The 21,224-nt window shown below is 48.6% G+C and overlaps 1 protein-coding gene across 7 annotated transcripts; it reads right to left on the bottom strand.

Annotated features, from left to right (window-relative positions):
- Positions 1–75: 75 nt before the first annotated feature.
- On the bottom strand, positions 76–19,958 carry DGKA (diacylglycerol kinase alpha). 7 transcript variants are annotated; one of them, XM_036867203.1, is made up of 24 exons: positions 19,827–19,958; positions 14,240–14,387; positions 13,746–13,819; positions 13,284–13,416; positions 12,959–13,033; positions 12,453–12,502; positions 12,019–12,093; positions 11,700–11,819; positions 11,472–11,586; positions 10,811–10,899; positions 10,555–10,674; positions 10,262–10,360; positions 10,004–10,087; positions 9,727–9,800; positions 9,345–9,419; positions 8,848–8,933; positions 8,667–8,756; positions 2,329–2,489; positions 1,993–2,057; positions 1,665–1,755; positions 1,183–1,381; positions 948–1,068; positions 698–758; positions 76–423 (listed from the first exon to the last, which is right to left on the bottom strand). In XM_036867203.1, the coding sequence occupies exons 2-24, from the start codon at positions 14,301–14,303 to the stop codon at positions 340–342; spliced, it is 2,205 nt and encodes a 734-aa protein (XP_036723098.1). In that variant the 5' UTR covers positions 14,304–14,387; positions 19,827–19,958; the 3' UTR covers positions 76–339. The 7 variants fall into 7 exon arrangements, with proteins under 7 accessions (XP_036723098.1, XP_036723096.1, XP_036723095.1 ...); XM_036867201.1 differs by lacking the exon at positions 19,827–19,958 and adding an exon at positions 18,999–19,081; XM_036867200.1 differs by lacking the exon at positions 19,827–19,958 and adding an exon at positions 18,199–18,275 and having other exon boundaries at positions 13,284–13,317.
- Positions 19,959–21,224: the final 1,266 nt, after the last annotated feature.

Raw genomic sequence — 21,224 nt, 5'->3', positions numbered from 1 at the left:
GTTATTTCCTTACTTCTGGGAGAACCTATGTCATTAAAGGAGTGGAGGTATAAAGGAAGGAGGTGTACCACTTACTTAACAGATATCCCAGTGGGAAAAAAAGTCATTTTATTCAGATGAGGCACTTTCAATGTATCGTTTGTGACGTGTGTGTGTATGTGTGTGCACATGTGCACGGGGAATAGTGGACGTGGTGCAGGATAATAAATACTGTGAGGGTGAAGGAACACTCCCCTGAGCTGGCAGGAGGGTTGGGCAGCAATGTACAGAGCCTAGGGAGTAGAGTCCAGGGACAAGGAGGTGGGTTCAAGGCTGGCTTGGAGGCTGAGATGTCCCCCCTCAGCATAAGAAGCCAAAGAAATTGGAGGAGCGGGGGGGTGGGCCCATGAGCATGGGCATCTGGTTCCTGTGGGTAATCTTGATCTGGAAGGGAAGGAGGTGCATTCAGAGATAAGACCTAGTGCCTTGGGGCTGGAGCAGCAGAGATTTGGGGGAAAATCTGTAGGGTTCAGGGTGGGTTGCCAGGGTCCTAGAGAGGCCATGGTAGGAGGGCCAGGGGCTGAGAAATCAGGATTTGGGAGGAAGGGTGCACAGGGGAACTTCAGGCCTCAGCAGGAAGTAAAGAAGCTGTGGAATGGAAATTTAGGATCCACGGAGCCTGGGGGTTCAGTTTTTGCCAGGCATAGGCAATACTCACTGTACAGGGTGTCTGCATCCAGGGTTCTCCATCAATTTGCATGGGGAGGGTTTTTGTGGTGCTGTGTGAGGTCAAGGCAGATTGGTGGCAATTTCTTTATCAACCGAGTACCAAAACTGTTCTTAGGTTGGCCTTGAGACCCTTTGTTACTGAGGAAGATCTGGTACAGTCCCTCCCCACCATTCCCATACCCTTCTGCTTTCCTGGTCCCACTCCTTCCCTCAGAGCCCCCAGCTTGAGTTTTCCTTACTGGAAGGTGATCTCAGAGCACTTGGCTAGCCGATGTCCAGCATTCTTGAGCTTGGTATAGATCTGGCCCATCTCAATTGCACCCTCCAGCCCTACTACTTCCAGCCGCTTGTCGCTTAGGTCTGGGGGGGGGTGGGAAGTAGGGAGACAGGTTTTGTAGAAGCAGGGTTCCTCCAAAGAGAGTCACACCTTCTCCTTAGTCCCCCCCACTAAGCTCCCAAGGCTGCTCCTCTTACCTGGTACACAGGTTTTCAGGATATCAGGGTCGGTGATCACTTTGGCTGTAGCACCTAAGGCCTGGTTGATCCCATGGATATCGCTGTGCGGTCTCTTGGTGTCACCCCAGAGATTGGAGCCGCCATGCGTGCTCGGGATGTTCAGCACTGCGATGCCTTCTAGGGACAGGTTGCTCAGATCCAGTGGTTTCCCACAGATCTGAGGGGAGGAGAGCACAGATCCTTGCCTCACGGCATCACAACGGACATGACCGCTCCCTCCACCAGATAACACACTGGGAAGACTAGGATTTGGAGGTCTGCAAGAGGTGGAGGGAACTAGGGACTGGTGTATCTTAAGAACTTGGGAGATCAGGATTAGAGAGCAGGGAGGTCAAAGTATAGGTTCAAGAATATGAGAAGTTCCTGAGGGCTCCTGTGGAGGGAGAAATTAAGATATAAGGGGCTAAAAAGGATGTGGGGTTGGCTCTCATCACGCCCACCTCAACTGTCAAAGATTCCTCCAGCTTTTTGCACGTTGAGAAGATGGATTCAGAAGTGGCAAATTCGAAGTACCATAGCTTGTTCTTCATTCTGTGTCGGTCCCAACACCAGGCCCAGGAGGGAGGGGACAAATTACACAGTGCTGGCAGAGGTGGGCTAAGTGACAGGGAAGGGCATCAACCTCCCAACTGCAGTCCCATGGGGAACAGGGAAGCTTGGTTGAGGGGCTTCCTAGAGGTGTCACTGCCCGTCTAAGCAATGAGTCAAACTTGGCCACCATGTGGTCCCTGCCACTGTGTATGCCCACACCCGTCCCATTTTCCTCACCTGCTGTTGAACTTCTCAGGATATTTCTCCCGCATGATGTGAAATCGGTGAGCAATAGAGGCATCCTGGGGAGTCCAGGGCATATGAGATCAGAGGCCGCCTCCTTCCTCAGCACAGAACCCTCTCTCTCTTTAACTCTCCAGTTCGGGAGTGATACGTCCCACATTCTTTTTTTTTTTCGTCCCACATTCTTTTCTTGCAACTCACACCACTGTGCCCACTCCTGATTTCCCTGTGTCACAGCTCCTTTACCCTCTACCTTCCTTTTCTGCCCTCCTCCAGCCTCTGCCTGCTTAACCCCCACTTCCTCCCCGCCCCATGCCCCACTCCACTGACCACACCAATGGAGAAGTAGTTATTGATGATTTGAAAGGGGACTGGGTCACTCTTTTCTTCAGTTTGTTGGGGTATCACCTCCACAGACCATCGATCCATGTGTACCACCTTACTCGTCTCTAAATCCTTGAGGATCTTCCCCAGATTCTGTCCCTCATACCCTAAGGATGGTATGAAGACAGGTTAGCACTGAACCCCGGGTCCCAGACGGACCTCCTCTCAGCTCCCAGATCCACAGATTCCCAGGGATACTCTGCCCTGGTTCTGCAGATCCTCCGAGCCCTAAGCAGTGAAAGGGCAGGGGTGTTCAGTCATGGCTCCCATGGACCAATCTGAAGGCCAGACTCTTACTGACCCTTTTCTCCACACTGTCACCGTCATGGAGGGTGAAAGTTCCCAATGTGTGTGCGCAGCTAACAATAACGCCAAAGTTCATTTGGAAGAGTAAAGAAAATAGCCAGGAAAATGAAAAGTGCTGAAAAAGATAAGTGATGAATGGGAATAATCTCTCTCTTTCTCTGATGCTTCCTCTCCCCATTCTACCAGATAGAACACAGTATAAAGCAAGGGTATCAAAACAGGGTAATAACTGGCACAGTGACTGGAATAAAAAGTTCAATAGTAAAGAACGGAGTGCCCAGAAATAGACTCAAGTATATATGGGAATTTAGTATATCGTGACATTTTAAATAAATGGGGAAAGATAGATTATTCAGTAAATGGTACTGGATGTAGAAGTCACCCCTTACACTAAAATAAATTCAAGATGGGTCAAAGAATTTAAATGTAAGCAGAATTTGTACTAGCAGAAAACATGAGTGAATGTTTTATAATCTTTGAGCGGAAAAGGCCTTTCTAAAGCATAGTACAAAACTCAGAGCCAAACAAGAAAAAGACTGATAAATACAATTATATGAAAATTAAAAACTTCTGAAATCAAACAGAAGTAAAGCAAATATATCTGGAATTTTCAAAATTGCCACAAAATAAACAGAAATAGTTCTGACAAAAAAATAAATAAAAAGACCTAACCAAGCAAACAAACAACTTCTGTACAGTTAAATAAACACACACCTAAAAAAAAGACAAAAGACAAACTGGGAAAAAATATCTGCAGCACACATAACAGACTAACTTCTCCAACATTCAAAAAGTGCTTACAGATCACTATATTTAAAGTCAGGGGGACTTCCCTGGTGGCGCAGTGGTTAAGAATCCGCCTGCCAATGCAGGGGACACAGGTTCAAGCCCTGGCCCGGGAAGATCCCACATGCCGTGGAGCAACTAAGCCTGGGCACCACAACTATTGAGCCTGCGCTCTTAGCCCACGAGCCACAACTGCTGAGCCCACGTGCCACAACTACTGAAGCCCATGCGCCTAGACCCTGTGCTCTGCAACAAGAGAAGCCACCGCAATGAGAAGCCCGTGCACCACAATGAAGAGTGGCCCCTGCTTGCCACAACTAGAGAAAGCCTGCGTGCAGCAACAAAGACCCAACGCAGCCAAAAATAAATAAATTTAATTAAAAAATAATAATAACATTAAAAAAAAAAGTCAGGAACTTCCCTGGTGGTCCAGTGGTAAAGAATCCGCCTTCCAATGCAGGGGACACGGGTTCAATCTCTGGTCTGGGAACTAAGATCCCACATGCCACGGGGCAACTAAGCCCACGCACAACTACTGAGCTCGTGAGCCTCAACTACAGAGCCCACGCGCTCTGGAACCCATGCACCACAGCAAGAGAGAGAAAACCCACACGCCACAACTAGAGAGAAGCCCGTGAGCTTCAACGAGCCCCAAAAGGAAAGATCCCAAGTGCCGCAACGAAGACTGGAGGCAGCCAAATAAATAAATAAATATTTTTTAAAAAGTCAGTAGAAAAATGGGCAAATAACTCAAGCCAATTACAGAAGAAATACAAATGCCAATATTCATATTAAAGATGTTCAATATTACTAATAGTTAAAAGAACTGTAAATTAAAATTGTAAATTAGTTAACTTTTTGTGCCTATCAGATTGACAAACTATGAAGAGACTGAGAAAACCAAATGCTAATGGGATTATGAATAAACTGGCACTCTCATTTGCTGTTAGTTGGAGCATAAATTGGTATTTCATTTTTGGAAGACAATTTGGCAACTTTTATCAAAATGTTATCAAATTTTATCAAAACATATTCTCTGACACAGCAATTCCACTTTTAGGAATTTCTCCTACAGAAACAAAAATCCACAGAGATGGATGTATAAGGATTTTTGCTGAGGTACTCTGTAAAACAGCAAAAAACTGGAAACAATCTAAATGTCCACCAGGAGGGGAAGGTTTTATAAATTATGCCAAATCCATGCTATGAAATAATGTGCAGCTACTGAAATCAGAATGAAATCTCTATGTAGTATCATGGAAAGTTCTCCAAGACATATTCAATGAAAAAAGAAGTCCCAGGACAATGTGTGTAGTATGATCCCATTTATGTTTGTTTAAAAGTTATGTGTGTGTGTGAAACAGAAAAATGAGTGCAAATAGGAAACAGTAGTTATCTCTGGGGAGGAATGTGGAATTTGGTGAGGGGGTAGGGAAGAGGAAACCTGTATGTGAAGACTCACACATTTTACTTTTTAAAACCTTTCAGTGAAAATGTACTGATGCATTACTTGTGTAATTTTTTAAAACTAAAATAACTAGTAAAATGTTTATACTCTTTGAGCCAGCAATTCCACTTCTAGAAATCTCTTCTAGAGAAATTCTCCCATCTGTGTGCAGAGATAGACTGCAGTATGGTGTGTAATAAAAAACTGAATGCTACCCAAATGTCTATCAATATGGGACTAGTTAGGGAATTCCCTGGAGGTCCAGTGATTAAGACTCCACGCTTCCACTGCAGGGGGCACGGATTCAATTCCTGGCTGGGGAACTAAAATCCCACATTCCGCGTGCGTGGTGCAGCAAAAAAAAAAAAGAAAAAAAAAAAAAAGTCTTCACTTCCTCACATTCCATCAATGGTTCAACCCACTATAATTTGCCTTTCTCCATACCACCCTGCTGAAACTCTTTTGGCAAAGATTGCCAATGATTCCTGCCAAAACCAATAGTATATCTTTAGCTCTCATTTTAAGACATGAAACTCCTCACTCAGCCTCTAAAATACCACTAAAGTTACAGAGGACCTGCTCTGTTTTTTCTTAGTCTCTGTGGTAAGCAAAACAACGGCCTTTCAGAGATGTGCACAACCTAATCTCCAGAATCTGTGCATATGTTGCCTTAAACGGCAAAAGAGACTTTGCAGATGTGATTAAATTAAGGATTTTAAGATGAGGAGATTATCCTGGATTATCTGGCTGGGCCCTATGTAATCACAGGGCTCCTAATAAGTGAAAGAAGGCTACAAGAGAGAAGAGTCATGGAAGGAGATTTGACAATGGAAGCAGAGCTTGGAAGGATAACATTGCTGGTTGGAAGGGGGGGATATGAGCCAAGGAATGCAGGCAGCCTCTAGTAACTGGAAAAGACAAGGCAAGGGATTCTCCCTTGGAGCCTCTAGAAAAAATACAGCCCTGCCAACATCTTGATTTTAGCACAGTGGAAACGATTTTGGATTTGTGCCCTCAAGAACTGTTAAGATAATACATTCGTGTTGTTTTAAGGCACCATGGTGATTTGTCACAGCAGCAAGAGGACACTAATACAGACTCCTTTAATAATTCATCTTCTTCTGTTCAACCCTTAAATAGGGTGTTTACCAGGATCTGGCTGTCCTTATCCACTTTCTCTTCTTACCTCTTTCCCTGGGTAACTCCTCTACTCTGAGGATGTCAATTACCTCCTAGGAGATGACTGTCAAACACATATCTTCAGTCCTGACTTCTCTCCTAAATTCTTAACATCAATTTCTGACTACCCACCACACATCTCCACCTAGGTGCTCCACTGATACCTTAACTCAATACATCCAAAACCGAATCTATCTTTCTTCCTTAAACTGGTCCTCCTCCTATATTCCCTATTTTTTTAAAAAATTTATTTATTTTATTTATTTATTTTTGGTTGAGTTGGGTCTTCATTGCTGTACGCGGGCTTTCTCTAGTGGTGGCGAGCGAGGGCTACTCTTCATTGCAGTGTGTCGGCTTCTCATTGTGGTGGCTTCTCTTGTTGCGGAGCATGGGCTCTAGGCCCGCAGGCTTCAGTAGTTGTGGCATGCGGGCTCAGTAGTTGTGGCTCACGGGCTCTAGAGTGCAGGCTCCGTAGTTGTGGTGAACGGCCTTTGTTGCTCCGCAGCATGTGGGATCTTCCCGGACCAGGGATCGAACCCGTGTCCCCTGCATTGGCAGGCGGATTCTCAACCACTGTGCCACCAGGGAAGCCCTATATTCCCTATTTTAATAAATGGTATCCCCATCTGCTCAGTCCACAAACCTAGAAAATGTCTTAGACTTGTCTTTACCTCTTCCTCCACAATCCATTAGTTACCAAGTATTGTGGCTTCTACCCCATGACTCCACTGGTGCTGCCTTTGCTTTTGTGCTGTTCATCACTTGACTAGACTATTGCAATCGAGGTCCTGCTTTCTTCCTCCAATCCATCCTCCACAGAGCTCCCATAGCGGCATTCTTTCCATCAATCCCCCTTCGAATCTTAGGATTTTTTTCAATATCAACACAAGTTTTCATTAGTGCTGTATTTATATCATTATTTTCATGATTCAGGTGGAATTAGCAGAAACTGCTATGAGAGTCTCATTTGCAAAACACAAAGTGAAGACGCAAAGTTCATGATTTCAAAGTGTCTAATACTGTTAATGAAAACAAAGTCAGATGTTGAGGATTTAAGCATGGCCCCCCCCAAAATGGTCATATGTTTACATACAAGATTTAAATTATATTACGCAGAGATATTTCTCCTTTCTGGAATAATATTTTATATAAAAAGTAATTTTTATTATATACAAACTATAATTTATATATATAAAGTATTATATATGCATATACACACACACACACACACACACACACCTATTTTTTCTTTTAGTTACATCTTTCATGAGTTCCAGAGCTCCCCATGGTTCAGGGATTGCACATTCAAATGCCTCAGAAGCTAGAAACGTAAAGTGAATGAGTGGCAGGGAGGTGAGAGGATTGTGTTGAATTGAAGAATACATGACCCACTTCTTAGAAATAACCAAGGTCAAAAAAATTCAAAACACTGCAAGACAAACAATACAAAACACTACACATCATTTCTGTGGGCTGTCAGTTTTCAAACTCTGGCAGGATGAAGTTGAAAACTCCTCACCACAGCATTCATGACCCTCCATTATCTGGACCCTGTTCAATTCAGTCCTCCCTCTTCTCATTGCCCACTGTGCACCCTATGTCTCAGTCACAATGAACGACTCGCTTTCCAAAATGCACCACCATGTTGTTTGGTGACTCCTCTGGCCTTACACAACTTCTTCCACCGAGAATACTTTTTGCTCTCCTTAGCAGCCTCCTATTCCATAATCTCCTGTGAGATCTCAGAGCTGGACTCTGAATCCAAGAGCCTCAATTCCAAGACAACTTCCTCAATTCCAAGACAATTTCAATCTGCCCCACACTGACCTCTCTATCTACTGATTACATCTCTCAAACTTTCTCTTTGAAGGGAAAAAGAGACTAGAAATGGGAGAGCAGTTAGGAGACTGTTGCAATAGACGTGGGGAAGATTATGAATGAATGAATGACCCCTGATTACAGCTGACCCTTGAATAATGTGGGGGTTAATCCGCGTATAACTTATAGTTGGCCCTCCGTATCCACTGTTTCTCCACATCTGCGGATTCAACCAACCATGGACTGTGTAGTCCTGTAGTATTTACTACTGAAAAATATCCTCAATAAGTGGACCGGCGCAGTTCAAGACCATGCTGTTCAAGGGTCAAGTGTAATTGGTTGAATAAATGAATGAATCATGGCCAAGCTCTCTGCCAGCTCCATCACTCAGCAACTGGCTTAGCTCTTATACAACCTTCCTTATTCCCACATTGTCCTCTCTACCCCATATTCTTTGATTCTGAGCCCTAAGACTTGGGAGAAACAGAAGGATATTTTTAGGTTTATAGGGAAGAGGACTGTCACCCTTGACCCTTCTAGGTTCAGACTGTCATCCTTGACCCTTCAGGTATTTGCTTCTTCCAGAGCTCTCTTCCTTTGGGACAATCCACTTTGGGACCCACCCATCTGTGCCTCTCTTTTCCGCCAAGGCTTTTTCTTCACCAGATGCCTAAATGCCTTCTCTGTGTGCCTTTCCCTACCTACCCAACTCCCCCATTCCCCAGGAAAACAATTTCTAACCACTTACCTCCTCCCCATCTTAGGCAACGAGCCAGATCATTTCCAGTGCCCAGGGGCAACACAGCAACAGGAGGCACAACAGGCAAGTTGGCTTTGTCTGTGGAGGCAGGTAAGGAGACGGATGAAGGGAGTTAGCTCTGGAAGGCCACTGTCCCTGGGCCCAGCCCGGAGCCGCTCCCTGCACTGACCAATGGTCTCTAGAATCCAGCCTACTGTGCCATCTCCGCCACACACCAAAATCCGGTAATCAGGAACATCTCTGAAGAATCTGAGCCTGAGACAAAAGGTGAGAGAGAAGATGAGGAAGGATAACTGGACTGAGGCTACCCAACTCTTGGACAGGCAGAGTAAGTACTTCTTGTCTCTCATTCCTTATAACACCCTTCCCCTTTGTCAAACGACTTATTTCTATTAAGGGTAGAGAAAAAGTACAATGGGGAAATCTTATAGCCACTCCTTAGTGGTGAGGGAGAAATTGGTATCTCCATTCTTTGAGAGCAGAACAGAGATGAGCTGGAGAATTCAGAGGTAGGGATACCCAGCAAAAGCAGCATTCTGAAGTCTGGTTTCTTGGGCTTCCCCTGGCCCTCCCCTCCCAACAAGCACTCTTTCCTGCTCTCTTCCAACATACACAGATAGGCAGACACACACAAACCCTGCGATACAGCCCCTAACCTATACTCACCCTGGCTCGGGACCATCCTTTAGGAGGTTAAACACCTGTCGAGGGTTTAGTAGATACTGGAATTTCCAAAGCACCCTGTGTGGGGAAAAAGGAAAGCTCATGGCAGGGCATGGCATGGATGTTCTGTACTCCACTCTCTCTCTCGCTCTCTTTTTTTTTTTGGCCGTGCCGCGCAGCATGCAGGATCTTAGTTTCCCCACCAGGGTTGGAACCCCCGCCCCCTGCAGTGAAAGCATGGAGTCCTAACCATTGGACCGCCAGGGAAGTCCCTGTACTCCACTCTCTTGATGTCCTCAAGGTATGTCCCCTGCATACACACACATTCCCAGCCTCTGTCCATCTTCCCTCTCTATTTTACAAGACCTAGTAGAGCTCTTCTCACCTCTCCCCTTGCTTCCCACCACTCTTGGGGTTGACAAAGACCAGAAGTGGGTGGGTGTTAGAAACAGGGTCAATCTGCATTGAGGGAAGAAAACAAGGATAAGGAAAGCAGGATTTTGTCAGAGTTAAGATGGGCCCCGGAGACAGGAGCAAAGGGCTGGCATTCCCCCCAGGCGGCTTTCCCCTCCCCCAGGGAGCAGGAACCAGTCCCCAGGTTTCCCACTTCATTCCCTCCTATGAGGTCCCCACCATGAAGCCCAAGCCTCTCAGCCCTGTACCCGCAGTGCCTCAGAGGTGCTCAAATTCAAATCATCCACGGTCTTCTGGTTTGTTTTGCTAATTTTACGCTCCTGTCCAGAGGCCTAGGAAGGGAAGGAGGCAGAAGGAAGGAAAACTGGATTGTGTGAATCCATAAACAGATGAGAGTCTGACTTGAATCCTAAAAATATAGGCTCTCTGCTCTAAATGGCATTGTGTGCGTATGTGAATTGGGGAAGCACTCCTGTCCCCTCCCAGCCGCTGTCCAGGGGTCTCACAAGGACGCTGGGATAGATGGAAGATGGACGCAGGATGTGATCGCGGAGCAGCCCACAGTCACACTCATGGCCCATGGCTGGCAGGCAGTCGTCATGGATCTGAAAGACAAGGCAGGCACGGAGAGACTGTGGAGGGAACCCCGTCACCTCTCAGCTTGGGTTCTGCTACTGCAAGAGAGCCCTTGGGAGTAGGGCAACCAAGGCTGTAAGGGAGATGTGCCAGAGGGGGCCACGGAGAGGGCAGCTTAGGGAGGGTCCCAAAGCAAGGCTGGAGGGATAGCTCCCGGACTGACCTCTAGGTGGCACCACACACAGTGCAGCCCAACCAGACTGTGGTAGATCCGGATCTTTTTCTGACAGCGGTCGCAGCGTCCGGATTCACAGCCTCCTCGCACCCACACATGTGATTGGACCTTGGGGAGAAAGGCAAACTCTTGTCTGAGAGGGTCTGAGCAGGGACTAGGGGAAGGCCTGAGGGCAGCAATGGGCCAAGAGCCAGGACCAGGGCCAGGATGCGGGTGGTGATCCGGTGGGCGTGGGGTCACTCACACCAATGTCCTTCCGAGACTTCGCATAGGTGCTGACTTCACAGGGCAGGGCCTTCATGGCACACTGGTCGTGAACGACGTATTTACAGACTGGGCAAGAGTGAAGAAGGTCAGAGGCTTAGCTGCAGCCCCTCCCCCTATTTCTTCCTTACCTGGAGGTGAGACAGCATCACTCACTGAAACATGGCATATAACCCCTTGCTGTGAGGGTGTGGTATTGAACTGAAGTTTGGGCTGGGGGCTCACCTCCAAGACCTGTGCCTTTTGCTCACTCTTCCCCCTAAAAGAGCAATTGCTACTGCATGCCCAACCCCACTCCATTCATGTGTCAGGAACTGAGCTGGATGATGTAAAGGAGGTCCAGATATAACAGCAACAATAACAACAACAATAATAATAGCTAATTTTTATTGCAGACTTAATAGTATGTACATGCACTACATGAAGCACCTTTCTTGCATCAACTTATTTAATGCTCACAATTACCTCATTCTCAGTTGAAGAAACTAAGACTTAAAGAAGTTATGTGGCTTTCCCAAGGTCACATAACCAGTCACTGGCAGAGCCCAGGATTCAAAGCCAGGTCTAAGTTCAGAGCGCCATGCTCCCACAGATAGCTGGGCTGCCCCTGTGTTCCCACACTCCCAGGCCCCATCACTCACGGTTACAGCTCAGCCCCTGTTTGCCAAGACCAATGCTCGACTCGCACAGGTTGCAGTAGACTGGTCGGGGGAACCTCTTGGGTCTCCACATGTGCTGCCCATTGTCCTTCAGGGTCTGGGAGGGCACAGCAGATGCTGGGGAATGTCTAAGCCCTTAGAGTGCCAACCTCTGGCAAGTACAACCCAAGGCAACTGTTTTACCCATCCTTACAAGTCTCTCCTACTCACCATCTCCAGACCCAGTAGCACTAGCAGTGGCACGGTGGTGGCCCCAGCCCGGAGCCACTCAGCTAGGGAGACAGAGCCACTGCCATCATAGTCAATCTCTTTCATCATCTCCTGAAGAATCTGAGCAGAGAATGTGGGGAGGTGGACTTCTGGTGTGAGTAACCCCTCAGATCTGACACTTCTCCACTGCCCCCTAGGACAGCCAGCCTAGCCATCCTAGCCAAGGGCACCAGGCTGCCTGTCAGAGATGGGGTGAGGTAGATAAAGGTCTCACTAGGGAGCAGGTACAACAAGGGACAAGCAGGAAGAATTGCCTTACCGGCCTCAGCTCAGACACCTCCCAATCCAGGTATTCAGCCACTCGCATCATCTGTATAATGATTTTGTCCACTTCCTGAGGGCCGAGAGGGTAAGAGCCACAGCCATATCCTGCCTCACTACCACCATCCAAACCCTCCTCTAGAAATCAGGGTTCCTGAGTTCCACCCACAGACCCCCTCTCATTCTCAGGTGTCTCTGCCAAGTAAATGAATGTCTATGTGTCTGTGTTTGCAAGGAAGCCCCCAAGTCGTGTCTCCAGCATCCTCTTTTAGGGGTCAAGAGCTTGGGACCTACTCCCAGATTTAGTCCTAGAGGACTCAGCTTCTCCCTCTAGCTTCCTCTGCTTCCTAAGATCCTGGAAGAGTTGGGACAGGTGGACACAGACAAATGGACACATATTCCCTTGCCCAGCATACAGGTCCCCCAACTCACTGAGCTGTCCAGGATCCCATTTCTGTCCGTGTCGTACAGCTTGAAGGTGACTGTGGGGTGTTTTAGGGGGCCAGGGTCAGTTTGTGAGGGATACCCAAAGAATTCATAACAGAATACAGGGGAAACAAAGAGATAAGGAGAGACTTTTTGGATGAAGAGCCCAGGACGTGGGGCTGGGACTGAGATGGGAGACAAAAAGGGAGGGGAAACAGGTCTGGATTCCACCCTTGGTGAACCTGATAGGCGAGACAGTACACACCTCCCACATCCCATCCCGGGTCCCCCACATGAAAATATACAAGACGTGGGAACTAGGGTGACTATGGTGGATGGCGTTAGGTATAAGGCGTCTGGGGAAACAGAGGAAATGGGCCCATGCTCTGGCCCCACCTTTGTCTGGCCTGTCAGCCTTTAGGAATCCTGAAAAAATGAGGGAAGGAAGGCTGGGGAGTACCCTCTCTCCCTTCACCTTTCCTTCCCTCTCCCAGTCCAGAATGGTAACTCACACTCTAGCTTGTCTTCTGGCCGGCCACCCTCCAGAAGGGAAAAGTAGCAGGAGACATCACTGAGACACACCACATCTGGTTACAGAAAGTACAGCAGATCTGAGGTTGGGGCTCCCTCCAGTCTGGCTCTTCTCTTTTCCTTTGTTCCAATTCTTCCCTTTAACTTTCCTCCCTCTGGCTCCTAGGCAAGCCTGGCTACCCTCTACCTCCCCCTCCCACCACCCTGCCCCCAACATGTGACTCAATTCAACTCTCACCCCAAAACCCACACTTAATTTGACTTTTCTTCAGGAGGCCCAGCCCAGTCCCACCTACGTGACCATACCTTCTTTTACAGTCTCTTCTAAGCAGTAACTAGTCTGGAAGGATTGAAACAGTGCCAGGCTTAGGGGACTGGGAACATTATCCACGTCCAGATAGATTTTCAGGAATTGCTGGAATCCCTCGTACCCAATGGCCTATGATGAGAGCAAGCATTACCCTGGGGAGATCTGCAGGATGGGAGTTGGGGACTGAATCGGGAGTGGTGGAGACAGTGACAGTAAGTGCAGGGTTGAGAAGCATCCAAGGCAGGAGTATGGTTTATTGGGCTAAGTCCTGAGCTACTAGAATCTCTTGTTTTGTCCTAAAGCAATAGTTGCAGTAACAATGGATGCTGGGGAATCTGGAGAGAGGATAGCAAGGGTTGGGCCCAGAATAATCCCTGGAAGTTGGGCATCCCAATGGAGTAGCAAAAACAAAGGTGGGAGGAGTTGGTGAAGGAGAGGATTTCCCAGCTGCCACTCACATCTCCTTGGAGATATTCAGCCATTTCACCATCCTCAAAGAGCTTTAGGACATCACTGACCTTCTTGGTGGAGTCTAGGATGTGAAGAGAGTGAAGAGAGCATTAGTCTGGTTCAGCTCTCCCTGCCCTCTGCCACAGTCCCACCCAGACATACAACAGGAAAGAAGATTCCAGTGAGATGAAAAAGAAATTCCAAGAAGAAATACAGAAGTACAGAGAGAAAAACATTTCAGATCCTCCAAAGTGGTTGCCCTCTTTATTTCTCTTCTCTGAGATTTGGTGCAGGCAGTCAAGATTCAGAGAAGGTGGGAGGAGAGCTAAGACCACGGGCATCTTCCTATTTCCCTCCCCTCCTGCTCCCAGCCAGGCATATCTAAGGAGCATCCTGTCTCAAGGCCACTGGGGAAAAGAGGGGGAACTGGGGGGAATGAGGAGGAGGAGGTATTGTCTAAGGGTAAGGTCTCCAGGACTGAATGACTGAGAGGAAGACTCACATTCCATGTATTTTTGCAGCTGGGCAAAATCACTGGGGCTTATTAGGCCCCTCTCCTTGGCCATCTTTCTTTTTTTCTTAAGGATGGACACGAAGACAGCTTGGTAGTAGTACTTCTGGCTCCTGGAACTCTGCTTCCAAGGGTAGCTCTGGAGGAAGACAACAAGAGCATGTGGCAGGACTGGCCAGCTGTCTGGGTCTCTTTGCTTCTGTATACTCTGTTCATTTTCCACTCTTACTACTATTTCTGTTCTTTTCTTGTTTCTGAGTCCCTCCCTAAGTCTCTTCCTTTCCCTGTGTTCCTCTCCTCTGTGTCTCTATCTCTCCCTGACAGTATCTGTCCTCTGTCTCTGTTTCTCTGACTCATCCCTGACTTTCTCTCCAACATTTCTGTATCCTTCTCCAGCTCTCTGATTTCTTCCCCAATCTGTCTTGATTCATCTCTGACCATCCCTCACCTCCCTCCCCCCCACCCCTCTTTCCCAGGCTATACGCGTCTCTGTGTGAGTGTCCCTCGCCTGCTCCTACCTTTTCTCCCTCCACCCCCAATCTCTGCAGTCTCTGCCGGGCCTGCGCCCTGTCCCATCTCCCTTCTCATCCCGCAGCCCCGGCCCTCCGGTGGTTCTCACTGAGATGGCGGCACGCCTCCCGGGCCACGACCCCATCTTGCTCCGCCTCCAGCCCCGGTCCCCAGCCCCGCTCAGCTACCACTCCCAGAGCCACCCACGCCCCGCAACGACCTCTAGCGCTTCTGACGCGCGCGACACAGAACCAGCTCTAGCCGGGTCCCCAGCCCCGGCCACGCCTCGTCTGCGTCCCGCAGCGCTCCACTGGGGAAGGGCGGGACCCAGACACGAGAGATTGGGGAGAAGGTAGGGGAAGAAGGCTCTGAGCATCTGCCTGGCTTCTCAGCTCCAGGAGGGTTGTGCTCAGTGCGGGAGCCTTCCTTCCACCCTGCTAGGTTAGCAGTGTTTAGGGAGCCCCAACTTTCAGCTATGGGACCCAGGGACCAAGGAGGAGCCATCACGTGGATCATGCTGACCACTGACCCAGGGGCCAAGCTGCAGAGGGCAACTTGCCTTGAGGATTCAATAACAGCAATAACAATATCTTACATGAGCATAGTACAACACCACTTTGGAGTCAAACAAAACTGGGGTTAGTCATATCTGGGTTCCATTCTTAGCTGTGTTACCACTGTGTGACTTGGGCAAAGTACAGCTATAAAATGGCAGAATGATACCTATCTTTCACAGTTGTGAGGATTAAGTCAAATAATGTATGAAAAGTACCTAGTATAACAACTGGCATATAGAGGGCCTACAAAGAATGGTAGTTATTGTATTAACAAGTAAAATCAAATTCTATGAGATAGGAAATTATTGGTACAGCCATTCTACAGGTGAAGAAACGGGAGCTCAAAGAGGTTGGGACTTCCCAAGGCAGGTGATAAGTGGAGGAGCCAAGGCTCCAACCCAAGAACTTCGTGGTGCAACCCCCCTCTCCCACCGCCTCTCTGTCCTCCTCTTGTTCCACTCTCCCCTTCACACACTGCCTTCTAGTCTCACTGCCCTCCTTTCTGTTCCTCAAGCATGCCAAGTTCTTCCCTGCTCAGGGCCATGAGACTTACTGTTCTGTCTGCCTGGACCACCCTTCCCCACTCTTGGCAGAGCTGACTTCTTGCCTAAGTTGAAATGCCAGCTCCTCCAAGAGACCTTCCCTGATCATTCTGTCCTAAGGTAGTCCCCCCCTCCTTTGCATAGCACCCTCTTTTGTTTCCTTCATAGAACTTATCACAACTGGAGATTATCTAGCCCATTTATTTGCTTCTTTGTTTACTGTTTGTCTTTTCCTACCAAAATGTAAGTTCCACAGGGCAGGAACTTATCAGTCTTATTCACCACTGTATCCCCAATACCTAATCCCCATCGTGTTATAAGTGCTCCATATTGGTTGTACAAATAGTTGTATAAAGCTAGGGAGTCATATATGAGGACTCTTAATCCAAACACGGTTAAATGGGATGCCAGAGTATCCATCTGGACAGTGAGGGGAACGTGAGACAATGTGGAGCACATATAGTAGGTGCTAAATGAATATTTGTTAAATGGATGAATGATGCTAAAAAGCACTTATCGTGGTACTCCATCCAAGGCCCTGACCTTCTGTCTCCCCTCCGCCCACTTATTTAGGGTGGTTGGGGCAGGCTTAAGGAGGCAGTTAGGGTCTAATAGAATTTCTTTTCTGATGGTGCAAGAAACTTCTCTATAACCTCTGCCCTTGGGACATCTCTGCCACTCACCTCCATGTATAGCATTCCTGTTCTGGAGGCTCTCTGGGAACACTTAGAAGGGGGTTCTGAGACACTAATATTGTGGAGAAAGGACTCCACCCATCTGGCCCTTTCAATGACTATAATCTAACTTCTCCTGCCAACAGATCTAACGAATACATAATAGTCTTATGGCTAATGGGGCCTGTAAGGCTTAATTAGCCTCTCTGATTACCCCTGGGGATTCTTAGATGGCTCCAAGGTTCTAGGAAATGGAATCTGAGAGAGAAAGTGACAGGGAGAGAGCAAACAAGAGACAAACAGGAGAGAAGACAGAATACTTCTCTCTTGCCTGTCTTTTCACAAGCCCCCCCATCTTACATGTAGTATATAGTAGAAGTTAAAAGAATGGACTTTTTTTTTTTTTTTTTTTTGGACTTTTGAATTAGATAGGCTTGGATTAGAATTCTAGCTCTGGGGACTTCCCTGGCGTTCCAGTGGTTAAGACTCCGCGCTTCCAACGCAAGGGGCGTGGGTTCGATCACTGGTCAGGGAACTAAGATTCCACATGCCACGCAGCGTGGCCAAAAAGAAAAAAGAATTCTAGCTCTTGGGTGAGTTATTTCATCTCCCTGAACCTGTTTCCTTATCAGTAAAATGGTTACCTGGAGAAATCAGTCACCATGGGGGGGTTAAATAAGGTAATACATGCAATATACTTAGCAAACTGCATGGCACAGAGAAAGAACTCAATAAACATTAGCTATTATTATTATTGTTATTATTATTATACAAGGGTGGTACCTAGAGAAACCTATCTGGAGAGTAGGAAAAATAATGCCTTGGACCCAGGATGGCATAAATTCTAGGAACTCCCAGCAGCAGTGAAGCCCAAGTTGTATACCTTCCCACTTGTGTCATGTCTCAGGCACAGGCATGTAATATCAGGATCCTGCATTTTGCCTCTGGGAGGGTGAGGAGGTGGCTATAGAAACTAGACTATCAGGGTCCAAGGACACCCCTGGGCTGGGACCTTGTACATAAAGGCTCCTGGGATTTTTTCAGTTGTCCAGGGCCTTAAAAGTCTGGAACAAGTCCAATTTTGTCCTGCTCCATCCCAGCCCCGAGGCTATAACCTGGGCTAGTCCAGGCGAAGGCTAGGGCTGGGAGGGTGGGGTCTGCTGCCCAACCCGCCAGCTATTTGTGACTCACCCTTCCCCTCCCTCCTCTGGTTTCCCTGCCCGTCCCTACCAACTTGGGGTGAGAAAGAAGTTGACTTGGAGGCAGAGAATCCTAGAATGTCCTCAGAGCTGGGAGGCACCAACTCTCTTATTTTACAGAGGAAGAAACTGAGGCCCAGATAGAGAGCCACTCTCTCAGGGTCACACCCAGACTCTAGACATAGTGTCCTTAGTCCATTCCATTAAATCTTAGTGTCTCTGGTCTTCTAGATCTTATTTTAAACATTAAGTACTAAAATTGCTGGTAACTGAGAGATAACTATGATTTCCAAAGCTAGTGCTAACATTTAAAGTTTCCTTTTTCACATCAACACTCATTGCTCATATTCCAAGTCATGTAGGTTTACCATTACTCAAGAATCAGCTATGCCCCCAGAACACTCAGGCTGACCCAGCAAGGAACCCCAAGGGGCAGGCACTCCCTTCTGAGGGCCCAGACCTGATTACCTGGACTTCTGAATCCCTTAACCACACCAGGGCTTGCATCTTCCTCCTCTTTCTGAAGACTGAGGGAGGGTCTCTTCCTTCCTACCCATCCCTGCTACCAGTCAGTGGCCCCTGAGAGGGAATCATTTGGCTTGAAGCCTTAATATTTGTTAAGCCTCCACAAACATCGCAGATGGTAGTATTGCCTGATTAAGGGGGTGGTGTTATTGTGTGTGTGTGGGTGGGTGTCACTGTGCAGTACAGGAGGAAGTTACGATGTTGGCACGCTTGGGGGATGTGGGCTCATACGGTTAAGAGGTTGAGGAGATGCCCAGCAATATTTGCATTTCTTCCTCAGTAAAGCTCATTTCCCCCATTGAAAGGTGAAAAGTGGGATTCAGACCCAGGTAGTTTCAGAAACTTCCCGGTGACAGGTGTGGAAAGGAGAGGGGTGGGAAGTTGCGGACCAGGAGGCCAAACAAGAACACTTCTCCACCCGTGCAGCGCTGTGCAGGTTCCAAAATGGACTTTCCTCCGACTCGGGTCCCCAGGAGCCAGCTTCAGCATCCGTCCGAGTGATCGGGACAGACGGAGGGCAAGGTCTGGGGGAAACACTGCTTACGGGGTTCTGGGCCAGCCCTCCCGCTGCCCCCAGCTCCTGGCGCAAACCCTTCTAGCTACCCACTCCAGCTGTCACGCTTCCTCCTTCTCGGCCCAGCCGCCCTACCCTAGCCCGTGGGGCGTCCCCTCCCGCGGCCCCCGCCCCGGCCTGCTCCGGTGCAGGAGGGCGGGAGGCGGCAGGGGGCTCGCGGGGTCTCTACCTTGCCTGCGGAGGGCGCGCGGTCGGAGCTGGAGCGCCGGCGCGGGAGCTGGAGCCCGAGCTGGGCTGGAGGGGACGGGCCAGGCAGACGCCGCCGCCGCGGGGCCGCCCCGCTCCTGACGACACAGCTGCCCGCCCCCCACCCCAGAAGGCCCGCCCGCCGGCGCCCGCGCCCGGCGCCGGGCGCCCCCAACTCTAGAAACTTCTAGTTCACCAGACCCGATTCCTCCCTCCCCCGATTATCTCCAGGGCTCTGGTCTGTGCCACTTTCTCCACATTCCTGCGCAGCTCATCTTCCCGCCCCGGTAACAGCTCTGTTTCTGTCTTTCCAATCCCTTCTTTCCAATCCCTCACAGCCTGTCCCCGCATCCCAACCCTGGGAGGCCAAGGTAGGGGGCGGGGCCGCTGATGAGACAGCTTGGCTGTTGCCCACCCAACTTCTCACCCTCTCCTAACTGCTGCCATCAGGGGACTTCCCTTCCCAACTCCTTTCCATCCGTCCACCGTGGATTGAATTCACACTCAGGAGGTTCCGCAGGAGCAAGGCCAGAGTTCCAGACTGCACATCCTAAGACCAAACACCTCCCTGCCACCATGGACTCCACACTGCTTGACACTGCTTGAGAGAATCTGCCCACCTTTGCCTCCAGGTTCCTCACCTCCGTTAAACCCAAACCCCAGGTGCCTCAGATTTGTTTTCCCCAGGCTAAGGACACCTCCTTCTCTCAAGACTCAGATTCTTCCCTTAAGTCTGGGGTTGTGATTCAGGTGCAAAGAGCATTCTGGTCTGAGTCCACCCTTTCTCCATGCCCTAACCCTCCCACTTTACCTGCTGGCCTTGGCAGGTGCTGTGGAAGGCTCTGGCCAAAAGTCGGGGTGAAAGGAGATCCTTTCAGCTTCTCCTGTCTGGAAACTGTTTGGAGTTAAGGTTCTTGGGGCAGCATGGATGGTGGTGAGGCTGATAGAGCAAGGGAGAGAGACTGAGGCCTAGGGACTTACTGGTAGGAACTGAAGACCCAGGCATCCTGCTCCCTGGCCCCGCCCCAACTCTGTCTAACCCCCTCCTACCCTTCATTGAAGTAGGGCACAGTAACAAAGGCTTGAGTTCCTGGAATCTTCCCTCATACACCTGGTGGTGGAGAGGGGGAGGGAGAGCTCTGATTGGAAGGGTATATGTGGGTGTTGTGTGTATGTTGTACCTGTACACACATACAAACACAAATGTAATATATACATACTTTTGGTGGAGGTTGGAGAGGAGAAGGAATGAATACACGAGGCCCTCTAGTGGAAACAGAGGGGTCTAAGCAGTTCTTGACTGTTTTGAGACTTGTTGGAAGAGAATCCTCCATTTTTATCAGAAATATAGCTTCTGAGTAATAGGGTTTGGAGTATCGTTGTTGCATGTGAACTGGAGATCTGAGGCAGCGGTTGGAGAGGATCTGTCTCTCTGCTCCTGTCTCCCCTCTAATCTTAAAAAGACAAGGACACTCCCCATCCTTCATCTCCCCTTCCTACATGACCTCCTCAGTCATGAAATCATAAGTACTTTTAAAAAAAAATTTTTTTTAAATTTTATTTATTTTATTTATTTTTGGCTGCATTGGGTCTTGGTTGCTGCATGCGGGCTTTCTCTAGGTGTGGCGAGCGGGGGCTTCTCTTGTTGCGGAGCCAGGCTCTAGGCACGTGGGTTTCAGTAGTTGTGGCACGTGGGCTCAGTTGTGGCACGTGGGCTCAGTTGTAGCAGCACGTGGGCTCAGTAGTTGTGGCTTGCAGGCTCAGTAGTTGTGGCTCTCGGGCTTAGTTGCTCTGCGGCATGTGGGATCTTCCCAGACCAGGGCTTGAACCCATGTCCCCTGCATCGGCAGGCGGATTCTTAACCACTGCGCCACCAGGGAAGCCCCAAGCACTTCTGAAGGTTTATTACACACCAAGTCCTGTACTTTGTTCTGCAGGACAGCCAAAGACATAGATAGCCCAGCTTAAGGACTGCACCAAACGGTGGCTTGGTTGTGTGGGTATGTGTATAAGCCATCCTAAACAAACATACAATATAAGTAAGAACAGGTCCCCTAGTTCCTCTTCCAATCAGTTTTCTGCCCCTGAGCCCCTCATCTAGAAATGCTGGAATGATACTAATCCTTAAGGCACTCAGCTTTCCTTGCAAATAACACTTGCAGCGCTACCACCCTATGTACGACCTGTGTTTTTTCACTCTGTCATCCTC

Source organism: Balaenoptera musculus, chromosome 10 (genome assembly GCF_009873245.2).
Source record: "Balaenoptera musculus isolate JJ_BM4_2016_0621 chromosome 10, mBalMus1.pri.v3, whole genome shotgun sequence".
NCBI classification, from domain to species: Eukaryota; Metazoa; Chordata; class Mammalia; order Artiodactyla; family Balaenopteridae; genus Balaenoptera; species Balaenoptera musculus.
This window is presented reverse-complemented; position numbering and strand designations above follow the sequence as displayed.

What these genes read in the sequence shown, in the direction of transcription:
- DGKA (XM_036867198.1), bottom strand. Translation starts at nt 18,237, where the DNA reads ATGCAAGCCCTGGTGTGGTTAAGGGATTCAGAAGTCCAG. An exon ending in CTGAATATCTCCAAGGAGAT is followed by an intron (nt 13,417 to 13,745) that starts GTGAGTGGCAGC and finishes CTCTCATCATAG; the next exon opens with GCCATTGGGTACGAGGGATT. An exon ending in AGGAATCTTTGACAGTTGAG is followed by an intron (nt 1,382 to 1,664) that starts GTGGGCGTGATG and finishes TCCTCCCCTCAG; the next exon opens with ATCTGTGGGAAACCACTGGA.